At 45.4% G+C, this 18,713-nt stretch overlaps 2 protein-coding genes and 1 long non-coding RNA gene across 3 annotated transcripts in view; 2 read left to right on the top strand and 1 right to left on the bottom strand.

The window, feature by feature from the left end:
- The first annotated feature begins 581 nt into the window (after positions 1-581).
- On the top strand, positions 582-2,172 carry zar1l (zygote arrest 1-like). The gene is made up of 5 exons (XM_053442047.1): positions 582-815; positions 937-1,041; positions 1,647-1,739; positions 1,837-1,911; positions 2,029-2,172. Exons 1-5 carry the CDS (start codon positions 582-584, stop codon positions 2,170-2,172), a joined length of 651 nt encoding a protein of 216 aa, XP_053298022.1.
- A 3,439-nt stretch (positions 2,173-5,611) lies between these two features.
- The window catches only part of fryb (furry homolog b (Drosophila)), a 36,559-nt gene continuing 23,457 nt past the window's right edge, over positions 5,612-18,713 (bottom strand). The window contains exons 37-66 of the mRNA XM_053440970.1: positions 18,566-18,639; positions 17,321-17,471; positions 16,834-16,937; positions 16,104-16,195; positions 15,880-15,973; positions 15,408-15,627; positions 15,075-15,196; positions 14,640-14,827; positions 14,406-14,500; positions 14,063-14,261; positions 13,720-13,941; positions 13,168-13,366; positions 12,955-13,052; positions 12,581-12,751; positions 12,175-12,315; positions 11,887-12,072; positions 11,628-11,792; positions 11,058-11,132; positions 10,678-10,848; positions 10,444-10,452; positions 9,905-10,099; positions 9,634-9,771; positions 9,322-9,539; positions 8,662-8,866; positions 8,379-8,528; positions 8,164-8,262; positions 7,950-8,033; positions 7,310-7,420; positions 6,188-6,423; positions 5,612-5,898 (exon numbers count right to left, since the gene is read on the bottom strand). Coding sequence (XP_053296945.1) covers positions 5,640-5,898; positions 6,188-6,423; positions 7,310-7,420; positions 7,950-8,033; positions 8,164-8,262; positions 8,379-8,528; positions 8,662-8,866; positions 9,322-9,539; positions 9,634-9,771; positions 9,905-10,099; positions 10,444-10,452; positions 10,678-10,848; positions 11,058-11,132; positions 11,628-11,792; positions 11,887-12,072; positions 12,175-12,315; positions 12,581-12,751; positions 12,955-13,052; positions 13,168-13,366; positions 13,720-13,941; positions 14,063-14,261; positions 14,406-14,500; positions 14,640-14,827; positions 15,075-15,196; positions 15,408-15,627; positions 15,880-15,973; positions 16,104-16,195; positions 16,834-16,937; positions 17,321-17,471; positions 18,566-18,639 — 4,471 coding nt within the window. The 3' untranslated portion in view covers positions 5,612-5,639. The remainder of the gene's footprint in view (positions 5,899-6,187; positions 6,424-7,309; positions 7,421-7,949; positions 8,034-8,163; positions 8,263-8,378; positions 8,529-8,661; positions 8,867-9,321; positions 9,540-9,633; positions 9,772-9,904; positions 10,100-10,443; positions 10,453-10,677; positions 10,849-11,057; positions 11,133-11,627; positions 11,793-11,886; positions 12,073-12,174; positions 12,316-12,580; positions 12,752-12,954; positions 13,053-13,167; positions 13,367-13,719; positions 13,942-14,062; positions 14,262-14,405; positions 14,501-14,639; positions 14,828-15,074; positions 15,197-15,407; positions 15,628-15,879; positions 15,974-16,103; positions 16,196-16,833; positions 16,938-17,320; positions 17,472-18,565; positions 18,640-18,713) is intronic.
- LOC128456692 (uncharacterized) lies at positions 6,798-11,277 on the top strand. The gene is made up of 5 exons (XR_008341880.1): positions 6,798-8,480; positions 8,655-8,861; positions 9,882-10,178; positions 10,370-10,416; positions 10,693-11,277. It is a non-coding gene; the product is annotated as an uncharacterized LOC128456692 (long non-coding RNA).

Genomic DNA, 18,713 nt, shown 5'->3' with positions numbered 1-18,713 from the left:
TGTTCTCACTGGGACAACGTCCACGTTTCATGAGTCTAAAAGTATTTTGTTTTTAGATTGATTACTGTTTCTTAAGTTTGTTTTTGTCTTGACATAACTGGGACCATGTTGGAAATAACTTGTTATCCTATAGATTTTGTTTGTATTTTTCTCCACTAATCCAATAATAATAAATCAAACAATCTGTCCATCAAGTGGTATTTTAACAAGTCATCTTGTTTTCTATTGATTATTTAATGGAGTCATTCCTTTCTACCTAACTTACAACAAACATGTCGAAGTTTATGATTCTATTGATTATCGCTGATTTAACTTTTCCTGAAAAAGCCACATAACTTTTAAACTACAACATTATTCTTGATGTTCTCAAAGGAATAAAATGTGTCAAAGATCAGCTCCTTGCTTTGTCTCGTTTGTTTTCCTGATGGAGCTCTGTTACACCTGAGCTGTAGGGGGCGCTCCAATATAATGTTTCAAACTTTTCTACAGAGCAACCCTAATTGCGTCGTGCAGACGTGCACGCTCCTGTTCGTAATCAACCAATCAGCGCTGCAGCTGTTTAAATATTTGCAGGAGGAAGCATGGCGGGGTGTCACGGCTCCATGATGGAGGGCTTCCTCACCACACTGCCGCCCTTCAGCCAGTTCATGACCCCTGGGAGCTCTGCAGGGCCACCCTGTCCCTGGGAGGCCCCGGAGCTCTGCCCGGTCCGCTGCTGCGGTGGGCCAACACCCAGGAGTGCGGGGTGCAGGCTGCTGGGCCTCGAAGCTCGCCCAAATCCCGGGTCCGGAGCTCGGGACCGCCCGGAAGTGGCAGTACGAGACGCCGCCGCGCTTCCTCAGACGCGTGTCCCTCTACCCGCCGGTGCTTGACCCCAGGTTGTTCACGATGAGAGCCAGAGACTACTGGTGTGAGTGAGAAGCCGCGGCCGCCCAGCACGACCGGTCAGACTGGGAACGAGCGGCGTGCCACAGCAGCGAGGACACGGGGAAGAACTTGCAGACAAGTTTAAGACATTCCTCAAAGGGAGCCATTTCCCAGGTGTGTCCAAAAACATGCTCCCTGCACCTGGGCTCACGTTTCCTCTGATAACCAATCACATCCTCCAGATACAAACCCAGAACATCCAATATGAGTCCTTATTGGTGGTTTGATGTGGACATATTGAAATACCACCAAGGAAAACTAGATTTTAATACACTCTTAAAATACAGAAGCACAAAACTCGACACATGAAAATAATAAAATCAGATTTCATGCACACTTCAAGAGATGTGGTAATCTTCAAACCCTTAAGGCTCCCTCCTTATCTTTTTACAACACCTGTCTCCACCAAGGTAATTCAACAGTGCTTCAGATACAATAAAAACAAGATATGAAAGAAGCATCATGATGCATCAATAGGTTTTATTGAAAGCTTAAAATGAGTTAAAAGAGTAAAGAGCACTTGACAGTTCAGAAGATGAACATGAGCAGGAGGGGAGGCTGCTGGGAGTCTGGGATCAGTCTCGCTTCTGGCAATGAAAGTTTAGGATTTACAGTTTTGATTCAGTAAACTATAAAAAAGAAAGAACAAGCCTTCATCACAACACAATCTCCTACAAGGTGTCCACACAACACGATTTTCACTTGTGGTTTGTTTTCAGTTCCTGGAGCAGAGGTACGGCTTTTTACACTGCAAGACGTGCAACATCCTGTGGGAGAGTGCTTATGTGTGGTGCAGCTCTGGAACCTGTAAGGTACATGGTGCATTATTAACTGCAGTGTGCCATCAACATGCACCACATCATGCTTAAATCATGTGCACGCAGATGATGCTCATTTCTCTCGGGTCAGGTTTACTACAAGCAGCTCTGCAGAAGGTGTCAGACGGGGTTGAACCCCTACAGAGTGGAGCCCATCATCTGCAAGGTTCATAAACCCTGTCCCTGCATGAAGAGGAAATGTTCAATTATCAGCAGTTGGAGGCTTTTCAGTTTCTTCAACTGTTCCCCAGACTGACGTGTTCGGTTTCTTCTCCCGTCTCAGGCCTGCAGTCTGACTTCCTGCAGCTGTGTAGGGAAGCACAGACACATCAACATGAACAGACCTCACCGTCCGGGACTGTGCTCTCGCTGCAAGGGCATGAGGCTGTCCTGCGACTCCACCCACAGCTTCAAGTACACCTTCTGAGCTCCACGCTCCGGAGTCACCCGTTCCTCACGTGGCTCCGACTGCATCTGAAGAGTTGAGGCCCCATCACGTGTGTTTTACGTGTCACGATTGGCAGTGACCTCCAGTTACAGACTTTAACAGATTTATTTGTTCTCCACCCAGCGAGTAGCTGAATTAAAAAAAAACGTCTCTACGGGGCTCTGTTTCCCTCCGTTCATCCTGGTGCCTGAGTTCACATGTAAATGTTATTTTGCTTAAAGAAAGTTTAAGAGATTAAACATTGGACCTCAAATGTGAAACTGTTGTAGATTATTACTTCCGAGGTTGTGTTGTCTTTTCTGCTTGTTTGTGTGTGTGAGCAGTTTGTTAATTTCTCAACAAATGGTTCAAAGCTCTCCTTGGAAACAATCAGCCATAATGTTAAGTGCTAACATCTCAGAGCAGGTGAAAATAAAAGCAGTCTGCAGAAGTGTTCTATGCAATATGGTGATAAAGCTGTTTACCTGCCACCTTCTGAGTGCCCTTCTCATTTCATTGTTGGTAGAATAACGCAAAAGCAATTCATCCAATATATACAGAACTTTGTGCAGGGGTGGGACATGACTCAGTGAAGAACCCATTACATCTTGGAGTGGATCAGGATAAATGGACCGACTCAGGATGTTCTTTACTTTATCAAAGAGTTTTCGCCTCAGTGGAGTGATGCACTGTCCAGAATCTATCTAGTATTGAAGTTGCTCTCATCCTTTGAAGCGTTTTAATATAACTGTACTTTGCAGCTCAGTTCAGGTTGGACTCTTACTGATGAAGACAACATTCAGCTCTAATCAACAGAACAATGATTAATACAATATTATTCTGTCAATGAAACGTGGGTCAGTGCAACTCTTGACCTGGGTTATAACAATGACTAGTCCTAAATTCTAAATACAGTATTTTTGTTGTGAAGATTAATCAAAACACAAGAAGTAATTGATATGTCTTTACTTTGACACCGACTTGAACAGAGCATCAACTCAAAACAACTTCACAAAGGCTGTAAAAGTATTTACAAGGTGAAAAAAACAACTACAGTCTTCATCTAAAAAGCTTTAAAAATGTGCAATTTCATGTTTGGCATGCACACACACACATTCTCCCACTCTACTGGGGGGGGAAACACACCCGCATGAGCTCAAAGCTCCCTTTTGTACCTCATACAAACATGATTGTTAATAAATAGTTCCAACACTCCATACAGTACACAGAAGATGCATGCATGGCAGTTTGAGAGGACAAAACATCAATATAAAACCTAGGTCAAATGAGTTGATTTATAGCTGATCAGATATAAATAGGGAGAAGACATTTGTACAGCGAAGGGGAAGTGACTGCTCGGGGGAGGGGACGGGAACGAAGGAGAGTCACAAAAAGTGGCAGACGACAGGAAGTGTTGAACTTCAGTAGTAGCACGAGTTTAGTTTTGAACAACAACAGAGAGCGCTGAATGTCAGCCTTCCCTCACGTGTAAGGTAACTACAAACCACACACAGACATATGCTACTATGGTTGTGTGGCCATATCTATTAACAGTATACAGACAAAAGACAAAAATATTTGAGTGTATACATGCACCGTCCTCTTGGCATGTGAACATGTACGGTCAAAGTGTAACAGTGTCGGACAGGAGGATATATACAGTGTGCACACTCACTAATGATGCTACAACTAGCCACAGAGGAGTGTGCCTCACGCACAGATAACGGCATGATTAGTCCACCATTGTTTACAACAGTAGCCGGAGGACAAGCTGACAGAATATAAACAGAGCGAAGGGCAGCATTAGGAATTACTCTTGAATATTTTGCATCCGCTCTTTCTCAATCAGTCTTTTCAGTCAGTCTGGAGGGGGCAGACTCTCAGGGAGCAGAAGGGAGGTGGGCGTACAGTAGAAAGCATCGAGCTGCGTCATGCATTGCACGGTTTCTCAAAACAGCAGACACAACAGGAGAGAGGAGTCACTCCAGGTTTTGGCTTTTCCCTCTCAGTGAAAGCGACGGCTCTTTCTCTCACAGTAACAAAAAAAGTAAAGTAACTGCCCTCCTGTAACATTTTTCCATTTAATACCAAAATTCCATTTAGTGCAATAGCGAAAACTGTAACCAGTTATAGAACGCAGTGTCGCAGGTAGTTTCCTCACCGGTGATACAACCAGCCAATGGTGTCCTTCCTGAAAGAGGCAGTAGCAGTAAATCAAGTTCATCAGGTCTCAAGTTCCGTCTGGAAGCGAGTTCGAAATCTGAGCCGAGCAGATTCTGTGCTGAATGATGAGAACTTCAACTACACGCACATCAATTCCACAACATGAAGCTGCAAAGCGAAGCTCGTTCTCAGATAGAATAACATCAGGTCATCTTTTTCAGCATACAGCATTTTGTAGTATCCAGTGGGTTCAGTGATACATCCCATTATTTCTGGGTCATGAGTCGCTCTTCTTAAACCGTTAAAATCTCCAAGTGTCTCTGGTGTGTCATCTTCTCCTTTCCAGATTGAAAGACCTTCGGGTTGGTCAGAAGTGATGAGTTCTCTGTCACGGTGAGTTTAGACGTCTCAGGTCTGAACGTCTGACGGTTCATCATTCAGGAGCCCCCCTACGTTCAATAGGGGCAGGGCGGCGTGCCCCACCTTCCCCAGGTAGCGAGACAGGGGCGTAGCGGCTCCACCGAGGGAGCAGCAACAACCCCACGCTGCAGCCTCTCCTGGACCGGCGGGGCAGGGAGGAGGGGGAGGGGGAGGAGGGGGAGGGAGGAGGGATGAAGACGGGACAGGGCCACGGGTTAAGACTGTGTCGGGGCCAGGGTGAAGAGCTGGAGACGGGCTGGAGTGTTTGTACGGAGAGCGGGGGATGTGTGGGAGATGGGAGCCGGGTGGGGGTATGGGCGAGGCGTTTGTGTCATGGTGTGAAAGTAAGTTGGGTTCTGACGCTACAGTCAGTAATGTGTCTGATGTAAGAGATGATATCGAGTGTCTGGTGCTGTTTAAATGTGACAGCGGGGATCTGTGTGATGAGCGTCCTCTCAAAGGATAATAAAGATTAGTGTTCTCATCAAGATAACTCCTCCTTGGCTCTCGTGTGTGTGGCAGATTAAAATCTGTTTGGCTCGGGGTGTTTGAGCAGCTATGTGATGAGAAAAGATCTGGAGGTTTGGCAAAAGAGGAATCAGAGTCTGCAGTGGAGGATGAGGAGAGGAGAGAAAAGTCTGGCTCAGGCTCTGAATGTGGTTGTGGCTCTAGTGTGGGGTGGGGCGATGGGCAGGGATCTGCCTGGAGCTGTGCAACCGGGGCAGCAGAAACACAGGAGGAGGCAAAGGCCAGGTATGAGGGTGCTGGGCCTCCTCTTCCAGACCAGAGGGAGGTGGAGGGGGTCTTGGAAGGGTCAGCGGCTGCAGTGATGGCGGAGGTGAGGGTGGGGAAGGAAGGGGAGGGGGGGAGCTCCTGAGGTCCTGTCAGAGGCTGGTCGCGGAAACGCTGGAGTCGGGGAGGTAGGTTGTGACCACCCGGTAACCCTGGGCGCGGCGGATCATGTCGCGGATCTCCCCGTTGAGCTCCAGCAGCTTGGAGCAGATCAGGCTGAGGTCCTGGCGGGAGCCGACCAGGGCGATGGTTCCCGTCTGGCCCAGCGTCTGGTGGCGAAAATAGATGTTGAGCAGCGTCTGGACCTCGGTCTCTGAGCTGCCACCGAACACTCCACTGGGCCACTGCCTCCTGAAAATGAGATGAAAAGGAGGGCGAGGTTAATACACAGGTTTAAAGAAAGAGAGCAGTTTATCACCTGTATATGTTTTGTGCGTAGATGTCACTGTGTGTTCCCTCACAGAACAAGGGGATGTTTGATGTCATGTTGATGAATGTTGGGAAAGAATCAAACTGGGATGGTTTTTTTCATGTATTTCTAATAATGGGAACAAATGTTGCAGCTCTGGACAATACATGTATTTTTTCTATCATCTGAGAAGTCTAGTGTAGCAGCTTTGTAAACAGAATTGTTACTCGCCTGCACTCCTGGATGTAGCGCACAGCTTTGGTGAACTCGAGGTTCTTAAGGCACTCCAGTATGGCCTGAACGGCTGCCTCTGAGCTGGGGAAGCTGGGCACGACCACGGCTGCCGCCTGGGTGGCGTGAGCGTGAGCGTGGGCCAAGAGCTTCTGCTCCAGGTCGCTGGCCACTGCTGCCTCGGCCGCCTGCAGGCTGGTCTTCAGATCGGTGAGCTCTCGAGACATGTTCAGCAGCTGCAAGGAGGGGGGGAAACAGACGGGGATTGAGTGTGTATGTATGTATGTGTGTGTGTGTGTGTGTGTGTGTGTGTGTGTGTGTGTGTGTGTGTGTGTGTGTGTGTGTGTGTGTGTGTGTGTGTGTGTGTGAGCTTGAACGTAATCACAGTTCCAACAGCATTTAGCTAAAACATGAATAAGGATGAAGAATCATCTCATAACAAACTGACAACTGTTTTTAAATGAATTTGTCTTTCTTGGACAAAGTGGTACAGTAGTTGTTTGATTTCCTTTCCATTAGAACCAATTTCATCACATACACTGCGTCACAGATATATTGAGCTGTACAGGACACAAATGATAGAGCTCATTTAGAAGCACTCAGGGCACTTAGGTAAGTAGGCTACTATTGGGTTTCTTTAGAAGAAATTTCGTAAATGTCATTAAATCAGATTTACTTGTTTCAGTTATCAAAGTAGTGGATGAGGGAAACTAGATTTCTACATATGGGAGAAATTTGATTAAAGTTCTTCATAAGATTATATCAGACTTTAATAATGCCAAAGAAAATTCTGGTGCCAGCTTGCTCCAAGAAAAATACAATAACCTGCTGTGTTCATCACAGGATGATGTTAAATCAGTTTATCTAAAGAAGGATGTGATGTGAATCTATTTAAATGTTTTATTGAACAGATGTTGAAACTGTTGCTGTCGGTGGGAACAGTTTTGATGCAAGATAATCCAGAGTAAATATTTTACGTTATGTTATCTATTCTTTACGATCCCAGTGTGTGAGCGGGCTCTCAAGTGAATCTTAACACATGTGCAGAGAACAATCAGCTGAATAACCTGCAGTATTACATCTGTAAGTGTCATCTTCATGTGAAAGTACGAGTTGTCTCACCTCAGGCACAGAGCTGATGGCATGAACCTGACCAATGAGAGAGCAGTAGGACTGGAAGAGGAGGAGCAGCTGGAAGTGCAGCTTGTAGAGCCTCTGACAAAGCTCCAGTTGCTAAAAGACATTAAGGAAGGAACAGAGTGAGATTTAACACACAGACACAGTCACACATGCACACAGAGGACCACAAACACACAGTGACACAATTAGCTGATTGCCTTGTGCTAAGTTAATCTGTCCCATAGGAATCTAAAGCAGTGAAGTGAAGAAACATGGAAGAGAACTTACTGCAAGAGACTCCATTTGCTAGACAGCGAGAGAGCATGTTAGGGAATCAGAGTGAGGTGAGAGGAAGACAAAGCATCAATCAAACACATGCACAGCAAAGCATCAACTATTCACAGTCAAGCTAGCAAGAATTAGTCAACAGTATAAAGAATGCAGAAACTGTACATGTCAGTGAGTCCTGGTGGCTAGGAGGAAAAGTCAGGATGATAAAAAAGATAACAGAGCAAACACGCAAAGGGAGCAAATATCTTAGCCTAGAAGAACAACAAGCAAGATGAGGAAGGTTCCTATATGTTTTAGTGAGTTTGTGTATAAATTCTACATGTATCTGTAAAAATACATTCTCCATTCGCACCTTCTCCTCTGAGTCTCCAGGCTGGCACGAAACTACGCTCTCACCAGGACACCGTGGAAATGTGTCCCTACAGTTCCTCAGCCACTGAAGGGGAAACATGTAACACAACAGGAGTGGGAGGAAGAGGGAGGAGATAAAGGAAGTTGAGTCAGTCACTCATTTCAAAGATGAAAAACAAAACTAGCTTAGCAATAATGTCCAGAGGCTGACTTACCAATACAGCAGCCTCCTCTTTGGTGTTGTAGGTGTCCAGGTATTCCTGCAGCTCCAGCGCACTGAACTTCATCTTTTCAAGGAGACCATAGGACATGATCTGCAGAGAGAAAAAGAAGGGCTCCGTACATTTGACTTAACTAACTAACTCAACATAAATCCTGTTTCACATTTTTTGCAGTCCTTTGCACAGTTATGTCTGCCAGCAATGCTCACCGTGTCAGCATCGATGTAGATTGTGGGACAATCGGAGCAAGTGGTTAGCATCTGTGAGGATCTTTGGAACTTTGATCCGATGCCCCTCAAGCCCTCTCCCAGGTAAGTGGCAACATCAGTCGTCAGGGTACAGAACTTCCCCTGGATGTTCTGGGTGAGGAGGAAAGATCGAACAATTATTATACATCCTCACACAGGAGAACCAAAGAGTTAAACAAAAACACTGCAATACAAATATATCTACTTAAAGTGAAGAGTTGTCTATTCAACAAGTAGGATTTACCTTAAAGAGAGAGGAGAAGACTTGGAACGTGTACACGGCGCAGGACCCATCAGAGTCTGTCACGAGCTGGTTGATATGACAGCGCCACGCGTCCTCGGCGTCGTCACACACTGTGGGTTGGAAGGCTGCCAAGATGGCGGAGAAAAATGGAGAGGGGGGAGGAGGAAAACCAAGGTCTTCCAAGTCATCTACATCATCACGTAAGCTGTCACCATGGAAATGGGAAAGAAATGGGGGCACAAAGAAAAAAAAAAGGATTTGATACCTTCCCCCTAGAAAAAGGATTTTATATCCAAATCAGGTGCCCAGCTGCATCATGGGATTATATGAGCTGGATAATGTGTTTGCTTCTATGTAGAAAAAAATAGCAGAACATATAAAGCTTACACCTAAAGGACCCAATAGGAATAATTAAAAACTAATATCTAAAATGTCTTTTCAGCAGAATTGATTGGGAACGATATAAAAATAACAACCTGATCTGTCCAAGTGTTGTTTACACAAACATTATGGTTGTGGCAGATTGAAATAATCTCATCACTGCAGTTTAACCAAGGTTTAGGTCCAACCTCCGTCAATCTGGCTGCTGGTAAAAACTTCCAGTGAGATAATATTCCATATAGTTGTGTTCTTGCTCTGTGTCTCCTCTGTCTCATTCACCTGGGCAGACAGTTGGGGTCTAGAAAGTCCAGCGGTGGTTGGCAGTAGTCTGGATTGAGGCGGTGGTCCTGGTTGGGCAGCTGATCCTGAGGCTGCCCCGGCAGCTCCAGGGTGAGGCTCTCGCCGCAGTCTGAGCCGTGCGGGAGCTCGTTGGTGCTCAGGGACAGCTCGTCGTCCTGGGCCTGAGTGTCCTCATCCTCACATCCATACACCCTCCCCTGAGGAGACACAGAGGTTAGGGTTTCCCAAGGACAGCAAATGTGTATGTACAAATAGAAACAGTGTGTATCTTTACTAGGTTTTAGCCCTCACATGTAGGCCGCTGAGGTCATCAAGGAGGCCCCCATGGCCTGGTGTGGTGGCATTGAACGAAAGTGGGTCGGCAGATGTGTCATAAGAAGTCGACAGAGAATCGGTGTGATTTGTCTCCTCTGATGGAGAAGGGTTAGTCTGGAAGAGGAAGGGAAAACAGGAACATCTATCATTGTGGCTTATTCTGTCAAATTATGTCTTTACACTTAATTAGGGGACTCAAGTGTTTCAGGTATGTGTTTGCACAGATCCAACAGTCAAGGCTACGTACGAGCTGAGAGTGAGAGAGGCTCTGGCTGGTTGAAGACTCCTCCTCCTCTGACGACTCATCCGAATCGTGGGGGTCCTCGTGACCCAGGCTGGGAGTGCTGCCTGAGTGCTGGCTCTCCTCTAACATGTCCCCCAGCTCCGTGCTGTCCAGAGATCGCCGACGCACGCCCCAATTAAAGTTATCGACAGTCTCGCCCTGAATAAAACACACGCATATACATTGGAAGACAAGTGCCGAGGCGACAGTTGCAAGGAAGAAGAACAATGGCTGCTGAGTAAGAGCGTCTGACGACAAGCACACGATGCAAAATGAACTGTTATTCAGGGCATGAAAATATTCTGGAAAGGCTGTTTCTCCCATTAAGAATTTACAACATCATTTATCTCCAATATGACAGATAGCAATGAAGTTGCAACCAAGCTGTGAGAGCAAAATGAAGCACAATCAACATGTTTGTTTTTTCAGTGGGAAACAAAGGAGCCAGCAACCCCAAAGCGCTGATTAAAGCTGATGTAAGTACTCAGTGTGAGACACCTTACCTGGAGCTCCTAGGTAGCGAGGGGAAGAGAGAGAGACACAGAGTTAGACAGAGAGAGAGACACAGAGGAGGGGCAGAGAAACACATTTCAAATATATTGATGTTAAAGAAAGACAGGTGGAAAAACTAAAACAGACAAAAAAAGGTAAAAGGGATTGAAAGAGTCAGACACTTAATACTGTTAACTGTATGTCAAGTGAGCAAGTGGTGATATACAGTGATATATGAATGTCACCTCTCCGTCCTCCAGCTCCACATCCAGGAAGTCAAAGTCTCTGAAAACCCTGAACTGCTGCTCACTGGCGGTGTCATCGAGTGTGTCCTCTCTGGTCCCGCCCTCCTCCGATGACACGCCACTCTCTCGCACCTCCATCATGTCCAAGTCGCCACACGATGAGAAGATCACCTGACGAGAAGAACAGGGAACTGTATTTAAACTCATCACACACAGGGTGTAAAGCTCTCTAAAGATGATTCTCTGTTAAATTCTGGAGAGACAGGAAGAAGTTGCTGAATTTAACTATTTCAAAAGTGACTTCTGCTCTTTTGTATATTTCGGTAATTTATCACAGCACAGGTAGGATATTGTAAAGAAGAGACGGGGACGTAGCTTACAGATGGGTTCTTTGTGAGTCCAACTTCTTGTCCACAAAGAGACAAAACGTTCACCAGCTTCTCTCTGGTTCTTTTCTGTACGTAGAAGAAAGACAGTGAGCGATTAAAGTATTAATCAAAGAAGGAATAAACATAAACTTTAACCTACTCAAGATTGTCCCTCTGAAGTTTCTTGGCTTGTTTTTATCTGCTTCAGCTGTTTAAATAACCATAAATAATTTGTGCCAAGCTGTTTGATGACTTTTGCATTTAGTCTCACATAGTTTATAGTTTGTGATATTTAACCACAGCAAGTATCTGCAGAGAAATACGAGTCTGATGTCAAAACAAAACAGAGCCAAGTGCCAATTTGTTGCTGGATATATCAAAGCAGTGGCAGCTTTGATATATGTGCTTGTCAAAGTCATACAGCTCAAAGCTAGAGTGGAAATACCAAGCATCGTTAAGATGCCACGTCAAAGATTTACGGCTAAAGCTACATGAATAAATGCACATAAAGAGACAGGTTAACAGTTGTGACAGATCTGCAGTGGTGACATGGCAACATGTTAATGTCACATCTAACTTTACCTGAGATGACTGTGGTCGCCTCCAGCTGACGGGCACCAGGATGGTGTTGGAGTTGGATCCAGAGGAAGTGGAGGAAGTGCTGCGGGTAACAGCCATGGCTCTGGCTTTCCCCTCTCTACCCCCTGAACCCTGGAGCTCGTCAAACCGACGGCCAATCACTGGAGTCTGTAAAGAAAACAATAAAGATGTGTCGTCAAAGAATTGTTTCTAAAAAAGCGTCATACTGTTTAGTGTCAGTTCTGTTTTGCTGCTTCCTCACCTCTGAGATGTCGAAGGTGAAGTCCAGTGTTTTCCCAGGCAGAGCCTTGGCTGAGCCGTCCCACACCCTGCTGACCTCCAGGTTGGAGAGGTCACCCTGCGTGTGGCCGTACGCCGGATGAACAAGGCTGGCAGAACGTGATACCACAAGTTTTAAGATGTTCAGAGCATCCTTCCAGTGTATGGTCTGTGGAATCACACACACAGTATAAGAGGGACAGCAGTGCATAGTTTATCAGAGTCCTAGTAGATTGAGCTTTACTACAGACAAGTACTGTCGGACGCTAACCTGGACAAACTTCTCAATGGTCTTGGTGACATCAGCATTGAACTGTTTAACGTGAACAGCCGTCAGGTCCATGTGACTGAGCAGACAGTAGATGATCTGGAGGAGAGACTGCTGCATGCTGGGAAGGCCCTTATCCAGCAGCTAAGAGATGAAGAGAGACATTAAGCTCATGACCACACAATTAAAGTAAAGAGTTGAATGACAATTACTGAACCAGAGGTGACAAGAACATCTTTCTCCAACTTCTATCTTCAAGATATCAATATGAACCATCACTGCCCCTGACTGGAGAAATGGATCACTTACTAGCTGCCCTTGCTTCAAATCCCTGTAGCTACACCAGGAGAAAGATAACCACCTACATCTAGAAATAAAGGAATCAAAATGCATATCGATCAAGACTTACCTCAGCCATATAGGTGACCATGCTCAGTGTGATGTCGGCGAAGGCTTCATGGAGGTAGCGACAAACCACACTGACCCAGGAGAAAGGGTCTCGTGTGTAGGAGCGCGTCTTGTAGAGCGTCATCACATGGGCCAAATGTGACAGCTTGGTTTTCTTCTCCACCAAACACACCTGAGAGGCGATGATAGAGAGATCATGTGTGGAAAGCAAAGGCACTCAGCTTTAAAACTGCAATGATTTATTTGCAATCTTTCTTTTCGGAGCCTGTTTATTTGTGACACCTGCCTAATGAAGCCTAACATAAAATAAACTGCAGTAATCCAAAGGAAATCTAAATAAATCAGACTGAGCTCAGGTGGTGAATTGCAATGTACCTGTGCGATCCTCTCCGCGCTCTCTTTACAGAACTGAGTGGGGTGGCCAAAGTGCAGCACCAGGTGAGGCAGCAGACACAGCACGTTCAGAGGGAAACCTGCCCAGAGAGAAGAGGTCAATCCTCAACAGCACCCAGAGGGAATAAAACAACAGTTTGTCCCTGACTCAGCTGAATCCGCTCTAAAGGATTCTAAAAGGACACCTGCACGTACCTATAGACTGTGAGCTGTCCACCACAGGCACACGGGACACGGGCGTGAGCTGGCAGAAGAGCTGCAAGGTGAGGTCGGAAGTGGACTGGGAGGTAAAACCCTTCAACAACAGCTGCTGAATCCCAGAGAAGCCGCTCCACCTCAGCTGAGCCTGCAGCTTCTCGAGGCGCTCACGGTTCTCCGCTCTGTCCAAAGGAACCTGGGAGATGGAGAGGAGTTTTTTTCTGGATTAGACGAAGCTGGTATCAGCACTCAGTGACCTGATGCATTTGTATTGTATTTTAAAGGCTGGGAGCTGTTCCCACTGGACATGAATCAAGAGCTAGTTCTGGCACTGCCTAGTGCTGATAGCTGTTCTCACCAGCTTAGGGTGCTTTCATTTTCAAATATAATAAACTACCATTTTTAGCAATTCTACAAAGTGTGTACGTGGCACGGTTGGTCAAATGTCTTGTTTCAGTGGGAGCTTCTTCTGCTTCTTTTGTAGATTTACCTCTGTTTTACAATTGTATTACTTTCACTTTAAGATCAGTCAGTTTCATGTTAATCTACCTTTGAAAGCAGCTTGTGAACCAGACGAAGTGACATCTGATATTCAAACTCAAAGTCTGACTCCATGAGTGCCACGGCCACCCAGAAGACCGTGGCCAGTATCGATGAGGGATGAGAAACGTGGGCGGGGTCCGATAGAACACTGGGATCGATACGATTGGTGGATGACGTGCAGGAGCCCGGGATTCTTCCTGATCGGGAGAGGCCGTGACTGTTGCAGGCCTGTAGATTGAAAATGAAATAAATCTTTGTGTCACAATTAAAAACATCAACACAAGACACACAAACAAGATCATACGTCAGCAGAGCCCTATTTGATATAAAGAGAATCTTTCTCTCTTGCCTGTATGCGATCCAGAGTTGCACTGCGAGGAGGATCGTACGACGGGTTGTTACATTCACCAAACTTCTTGGGGACGGAGTAGGAGCGTTGATGACGTTGCGACGACAACCCCACGAATCCTGGGCCCGGGAAGTTCAACTGGCCCGTGCTCTTCCTGTTCATCAGTTTTTCACTGGTCACAAAGTCTGGTGAGGACGTCCTGTGCACCACACGAAGAAGAAATAAATAACCCAGAATATGGTGATTAATGTTGAGTATCGTGTTCCTGTATCAAAATAAAGGTTGGATGAATATTTAATTTTATATAAATTCTAATTAATTTGTAGAAATAGCAGAGGCGTACCTGGTTAGAGCTGCCATAAGGTCGCTGTTCTTCAGACATTCTGCTAAATTCACCACCACTGACTCCAGCGTCAACAGCACCTCCATCACATACCCCTGAAACATGTGTTGTTTGGTTCAAAGGGCACAAAAATCTGCATCGACTTACATTCTCTTTTGCAGTGTAAAAGTGCTGAAATACTTCTCTCCTCTACTGTCTCCAAACCAACAATCCCTCACTTTTGCCGTTTCTCACCTGCACCTCATCTCCGTGTTCTCCGACCACCTCCACCAGTCGTGAGATCAGGTCAGAGACGGCGTGGTTGTTGATTGGCTGTTTGAGGGCTCTGAAGATCTGGAAAGAGCGGCCGGCATAGTGACGCGAGGAGCTGCAGAGAGCTGTCTGTAAAGCCACATCACTCAGCTCCTGCTCCAGGTGGAAGTCTGTCAAAACAGATAAGGTACAAAGACCCTTTAATATTCAGCTAAACCCACATGTGGAGACTTGACACATTTATGCAGACGGCTTATTATTTCTGAGAGGTGATGTAAATGGAGAAGATTGGCATTTCATTATCATGCATTTCGTGCCATCGTTGTGGATTTGTCATTACGTCTAAGGTAGCAGTGTGCCCTGATATCTCTGTTATTCATTGAAAGGTATCTAGCAGTAACATGATTGGCGCCTCACCAGACTTGGACTCCTTGAAGACAGAGACGACGTGCCGTAAGAAGTTGGAGAGCTGCTCCGAGCTCTTGGAGTTGGGGTTCTTTGGTGTGATGTCCTCGTGCACCCACAGCGGCCCAAACGATCTGAGCAACAATAACACAGTACTCCAGGCACTGTATACCCACCACCAGTAACACCACATACATGTTACACAAGCACTAAAAAAATAGATGTGCACAGCGCACACACGCCGTGCTCGACAGAGAGAGATTTACACTCACACACACATGCCTGCCTGCTTGGACATGTGGTGTCCTCTAGGAGTTCACAGAACATTGGTGGAGCTGTGTGTACCTTGTGGAGAGGAACTCAATGAGTTTGTTTGTCTTCTCATCTGTCTCGTTGGACGCATCTTCAAGATCCTCCAGGTCATCAGGGGTCACAAGAGGCAGATTTCCGACACTGCCCGCAATGCTGCCGCCACCCAGACTGGCAGAGGACGAGTTGGAGGTGGAGCAGAGGCCTGAGTCGGCCACAGGAGACGCCTGCCACTCTCGCAGGAAGTCTGGTGCATCTACGAAAATGATGATAGTGAATTCATTTCCAAATAATGGCAATGGAGAATTAAAAAGAGGAATCAGGAGACGACATATCCCTTTGACAAACCCTAAAAATCAAAAGGCAGCAGTTCACTACATGAAGTACAGTTCCATGCTCACTAAATGACTACAGATGCATTGACAGACAGACAGGTGGACATATTGAGCACTAAATCCCAGCATTATATTCCAGGGGGACAATAAATGTGCAATTGGATTCCACTCACGGGACTGCTGGTACTCTGTGTGGTAGCTGGACTTGATTGTGAGCGTCTTGTTGTCACTGATCTCTCTCGTCAGCATCAGAACTGAGGCTATGACCTGGAGAGAAAAAAAAGAGGCAACTCTTCTTCAGAGACTAGCAAAACCCTCCATGTCTACTTCTACTTCTGCAATTTCTAATTAGCTCAGAATAAAATTGTAGAATAACGACTCAGAATCCTGCTCAGACCTGGAAGTTGTTGTTGCAGGAGAGGGCGATGAGGAGGTGGAGAAGGAGGCGTTTGCTGTGTTCGTAGACCTCTGGCCGGTAGTGGTCCAGACCTGCCCAATAAAATACACATCCGGTAAGACACCAACAACATTAGGATTCTGCACAAAGAGCTGAATATAACTGTACTACACATACATTTTTGTAATCTCTGCCCTCCCGGAAACCCAAGCTTGTAAATTTCTTGAATTTAAATACACGAAAAGACTTGAATTAACACTAGACACTGTTCATGTCCCCTGGAATGTTGGGGTTGAGTTTCTTAAATGGCCACAGTGGCTTGTTGTGCTTCACTGGTTGTTATGACAATTGGCAACACGTGATCCAGTGTCTCCTGTTTCTTGTGGACAGTATGTACATTTTGTCAAAAGAAACAATGCAAGATTGATTCTTGGACAGTAGATTGCGCACACGCCACAGAATGATTGATAACACACAGCCTGAGCTCCAGGGTTAGAATGCTGAATATGCAAAACATAATAATGCATTTCTGACAGGTCAGGTATGTATCAACGTTAGGTAATGTGGAAGACACGCCCCTCTGAGTTGACATGTACATTTGACAGATGTGTGTATTATGAATAACCTCTACGCTTTATATGCCTCTTACTTATCTTTCCAAAATTAATCAACTGAGGACAAGAGTTGGTGACTGAAGTTCTGTCTATGAGTGTACATTGTGTGTTCCTACCCAAGAAAAGGGCATGGAGTAGCAGGGGCAGGTGCAAAGCCCAGTCTTCTCTCACACTGTGGTCCACCACCATTTCAGTCATGAATATCACCGCAATGTTACACCTGAGGACAAACACATGCACATTTTTGTCAAAACACAGAGAAGAATTCAGTGTAAAGTTGTAATAAGAAACAAATAATCATCTTCACTTAGTTCGATAAAGAACTTTTTGAAGTAAGTCGTTTTTGAGGTGTGCAGAGAGACGAAGATAAATGCATTAAATAATTGTTCCCTACATAGCACAGCTGACTCGGTTTCATTATGTGCTGCAGTTTATCAACCATCTGTGAGTAGGTGTGACTCGTCTAGTCTGAGAGACTGCTGACTCGGCTGATCTGCTGCTGATAATAGCATCACGGTTCCAAATCTGAGCCGGTTTTCTTTCATGGTTGTTTCAGAGCAGATTTGTCTGCACCTTGTGAGTCTGTGCTGAGCTTGTGTGTACCTGTGCAGTGGTCCTCTAGGTGTAATGGTTTCTGGGAGGTAGTCAACCAGAGGAGCCCAGCAGCCACCGTTAACAGGCATTGGTAACGGCTGAGGACGGTTGGTCTCCAGAACACTCAGTAGCCAACCAGCATATGGTGGGAGAGGGTCACCTACAGAAACAAAGATTTAGTCAATAATGTTGATATGCATAATTCACATGGGGTTTCTTGTTGAGCATAAACACTGGAACCACGACAGTGTGATGAATGTAAACCTAACTGTAGTACACAAACCTAATAGTATGGCAAATAACCCAACCAGCAATCAAGCAAAAATCTTCATTTAATGTTTTAAACTTAAACAACAAAAAAAGATATAAAGTCTATATAGACAAGTGCTGGTAGGTGAATGCTGTTACCCTTGGAGTCAGGCTAGATGTTTCCCCACATTTCCAGTATTTACACTAAGCTTAATTGGCCTTCTGGTGGTGTGTAGCATACAGACTTCATAAAGCATTAAATTACTTTTATGTATAAATACATGTATTTCCTAATATGTCAAAATCTAGGAACCCCTGGGCAAATTACGTAAGGTGAAAAGAAGTAAATAAATGAAGTGAAAAGAAGTCAATGCAACCCCTGCTACTTTTATTATTAAATAATTAAACAATAATGTCCCAAGACTTTTTCTTGTTAAAGTGATTGACATAAAATATAATCTACTTGTTATGGTTTAGTCTAAAGTAGTTGTGTCAGGTCATAGACTGGCCCGGTTAGAGTGTCCCCTGCTCAGACAGCTATGCTCCTAAATTGACCTGTCCTTGTACTTGGCTGGTTACATCACTGCTTAGTCACATAAAGACAACAGCAGCAGACTCTGGAAGCCTCCCAACACAGAAGCTTGCATAAGGTCGACTGTGGTAGAGGTTGTACAGTGTCTGTTTGGTGGGTCTCTGCTTGAGTCCAGATAAAGTGACATTCAAGCTCCAAAAAATAAAATCCAGTGAATGAGACATGTGCTAGTTCAGACTGTTCTAAACTCCATGACAGTCTCACCGTAAATGCTGTTTGCACTCTAGCTATGTGAGGGGATTAGTGGCAGTTAGCTTTTTTTTATGTCTTAAGCTGAAGTGGTGAACAAATAGTGTCTGACAAGAAGAATCCATATCCCACAGCTCCCTTCAAAAGACAGACAGGTGTGACTCCCCTCCGTCGGTTCAGTAAATTGTTTCCCATTAATTCTCACTAGAACCAAGAGAACTTACTCTTTTCGTCCTCGTAGGAACCTCCAGAGCTGTTGCTGTAGCGAGACTCGAGTCTGTTGTGCGCCCTCGCCCTGCTGTGAAAAAACAACATCACGAGTAGGATTTAGAATTTACAGATTTACTGCGAACAGTTTTATTCAAACATTTA

This window comes from Pleuronectes platessa, chromosome 15 (assembly GCF_947347685.1).
Source record: "Pleuronectes platessa chromosome 15, fPlePla1.1, whole genome shotgun sequence".
In the NCBI taxonomy this organism is placed as follows: Eukaryota; Metazoa; Chordata; class Actinopteri; order Pleuronectiformes; family Pleuronectidae; genus Pleuronectes; species Pleuronectes platessa.
The sequence above is the reverse complement of the archived record's forward strand: the minus strand, read 5'-3'. Positions and strand labels throughout refer to the sequence as shown.

Coding starts and splice junctions, on each gene's coding strand:
- zar1l (XM_053442047.1), top strand. CDS start 582: ATGGCGGGGTGTCACGGCTCCATGATGGAGGGCTTCCTCACCACACTG. Junction 816..936: donor GGGACCGCCCGGAAGTGGCA/GTACGAGACGCC, acceptor GCGGCCGCCCAG/CACGACCGGTCAGACTGGGA. Junction 1,740..1,836: donor GCAGCTCTGGAACCTGTAAG/GTACATGGTGCA, acceptor CTCTCGGGTCAG/GTTTACTACAAGCAGCTCTG.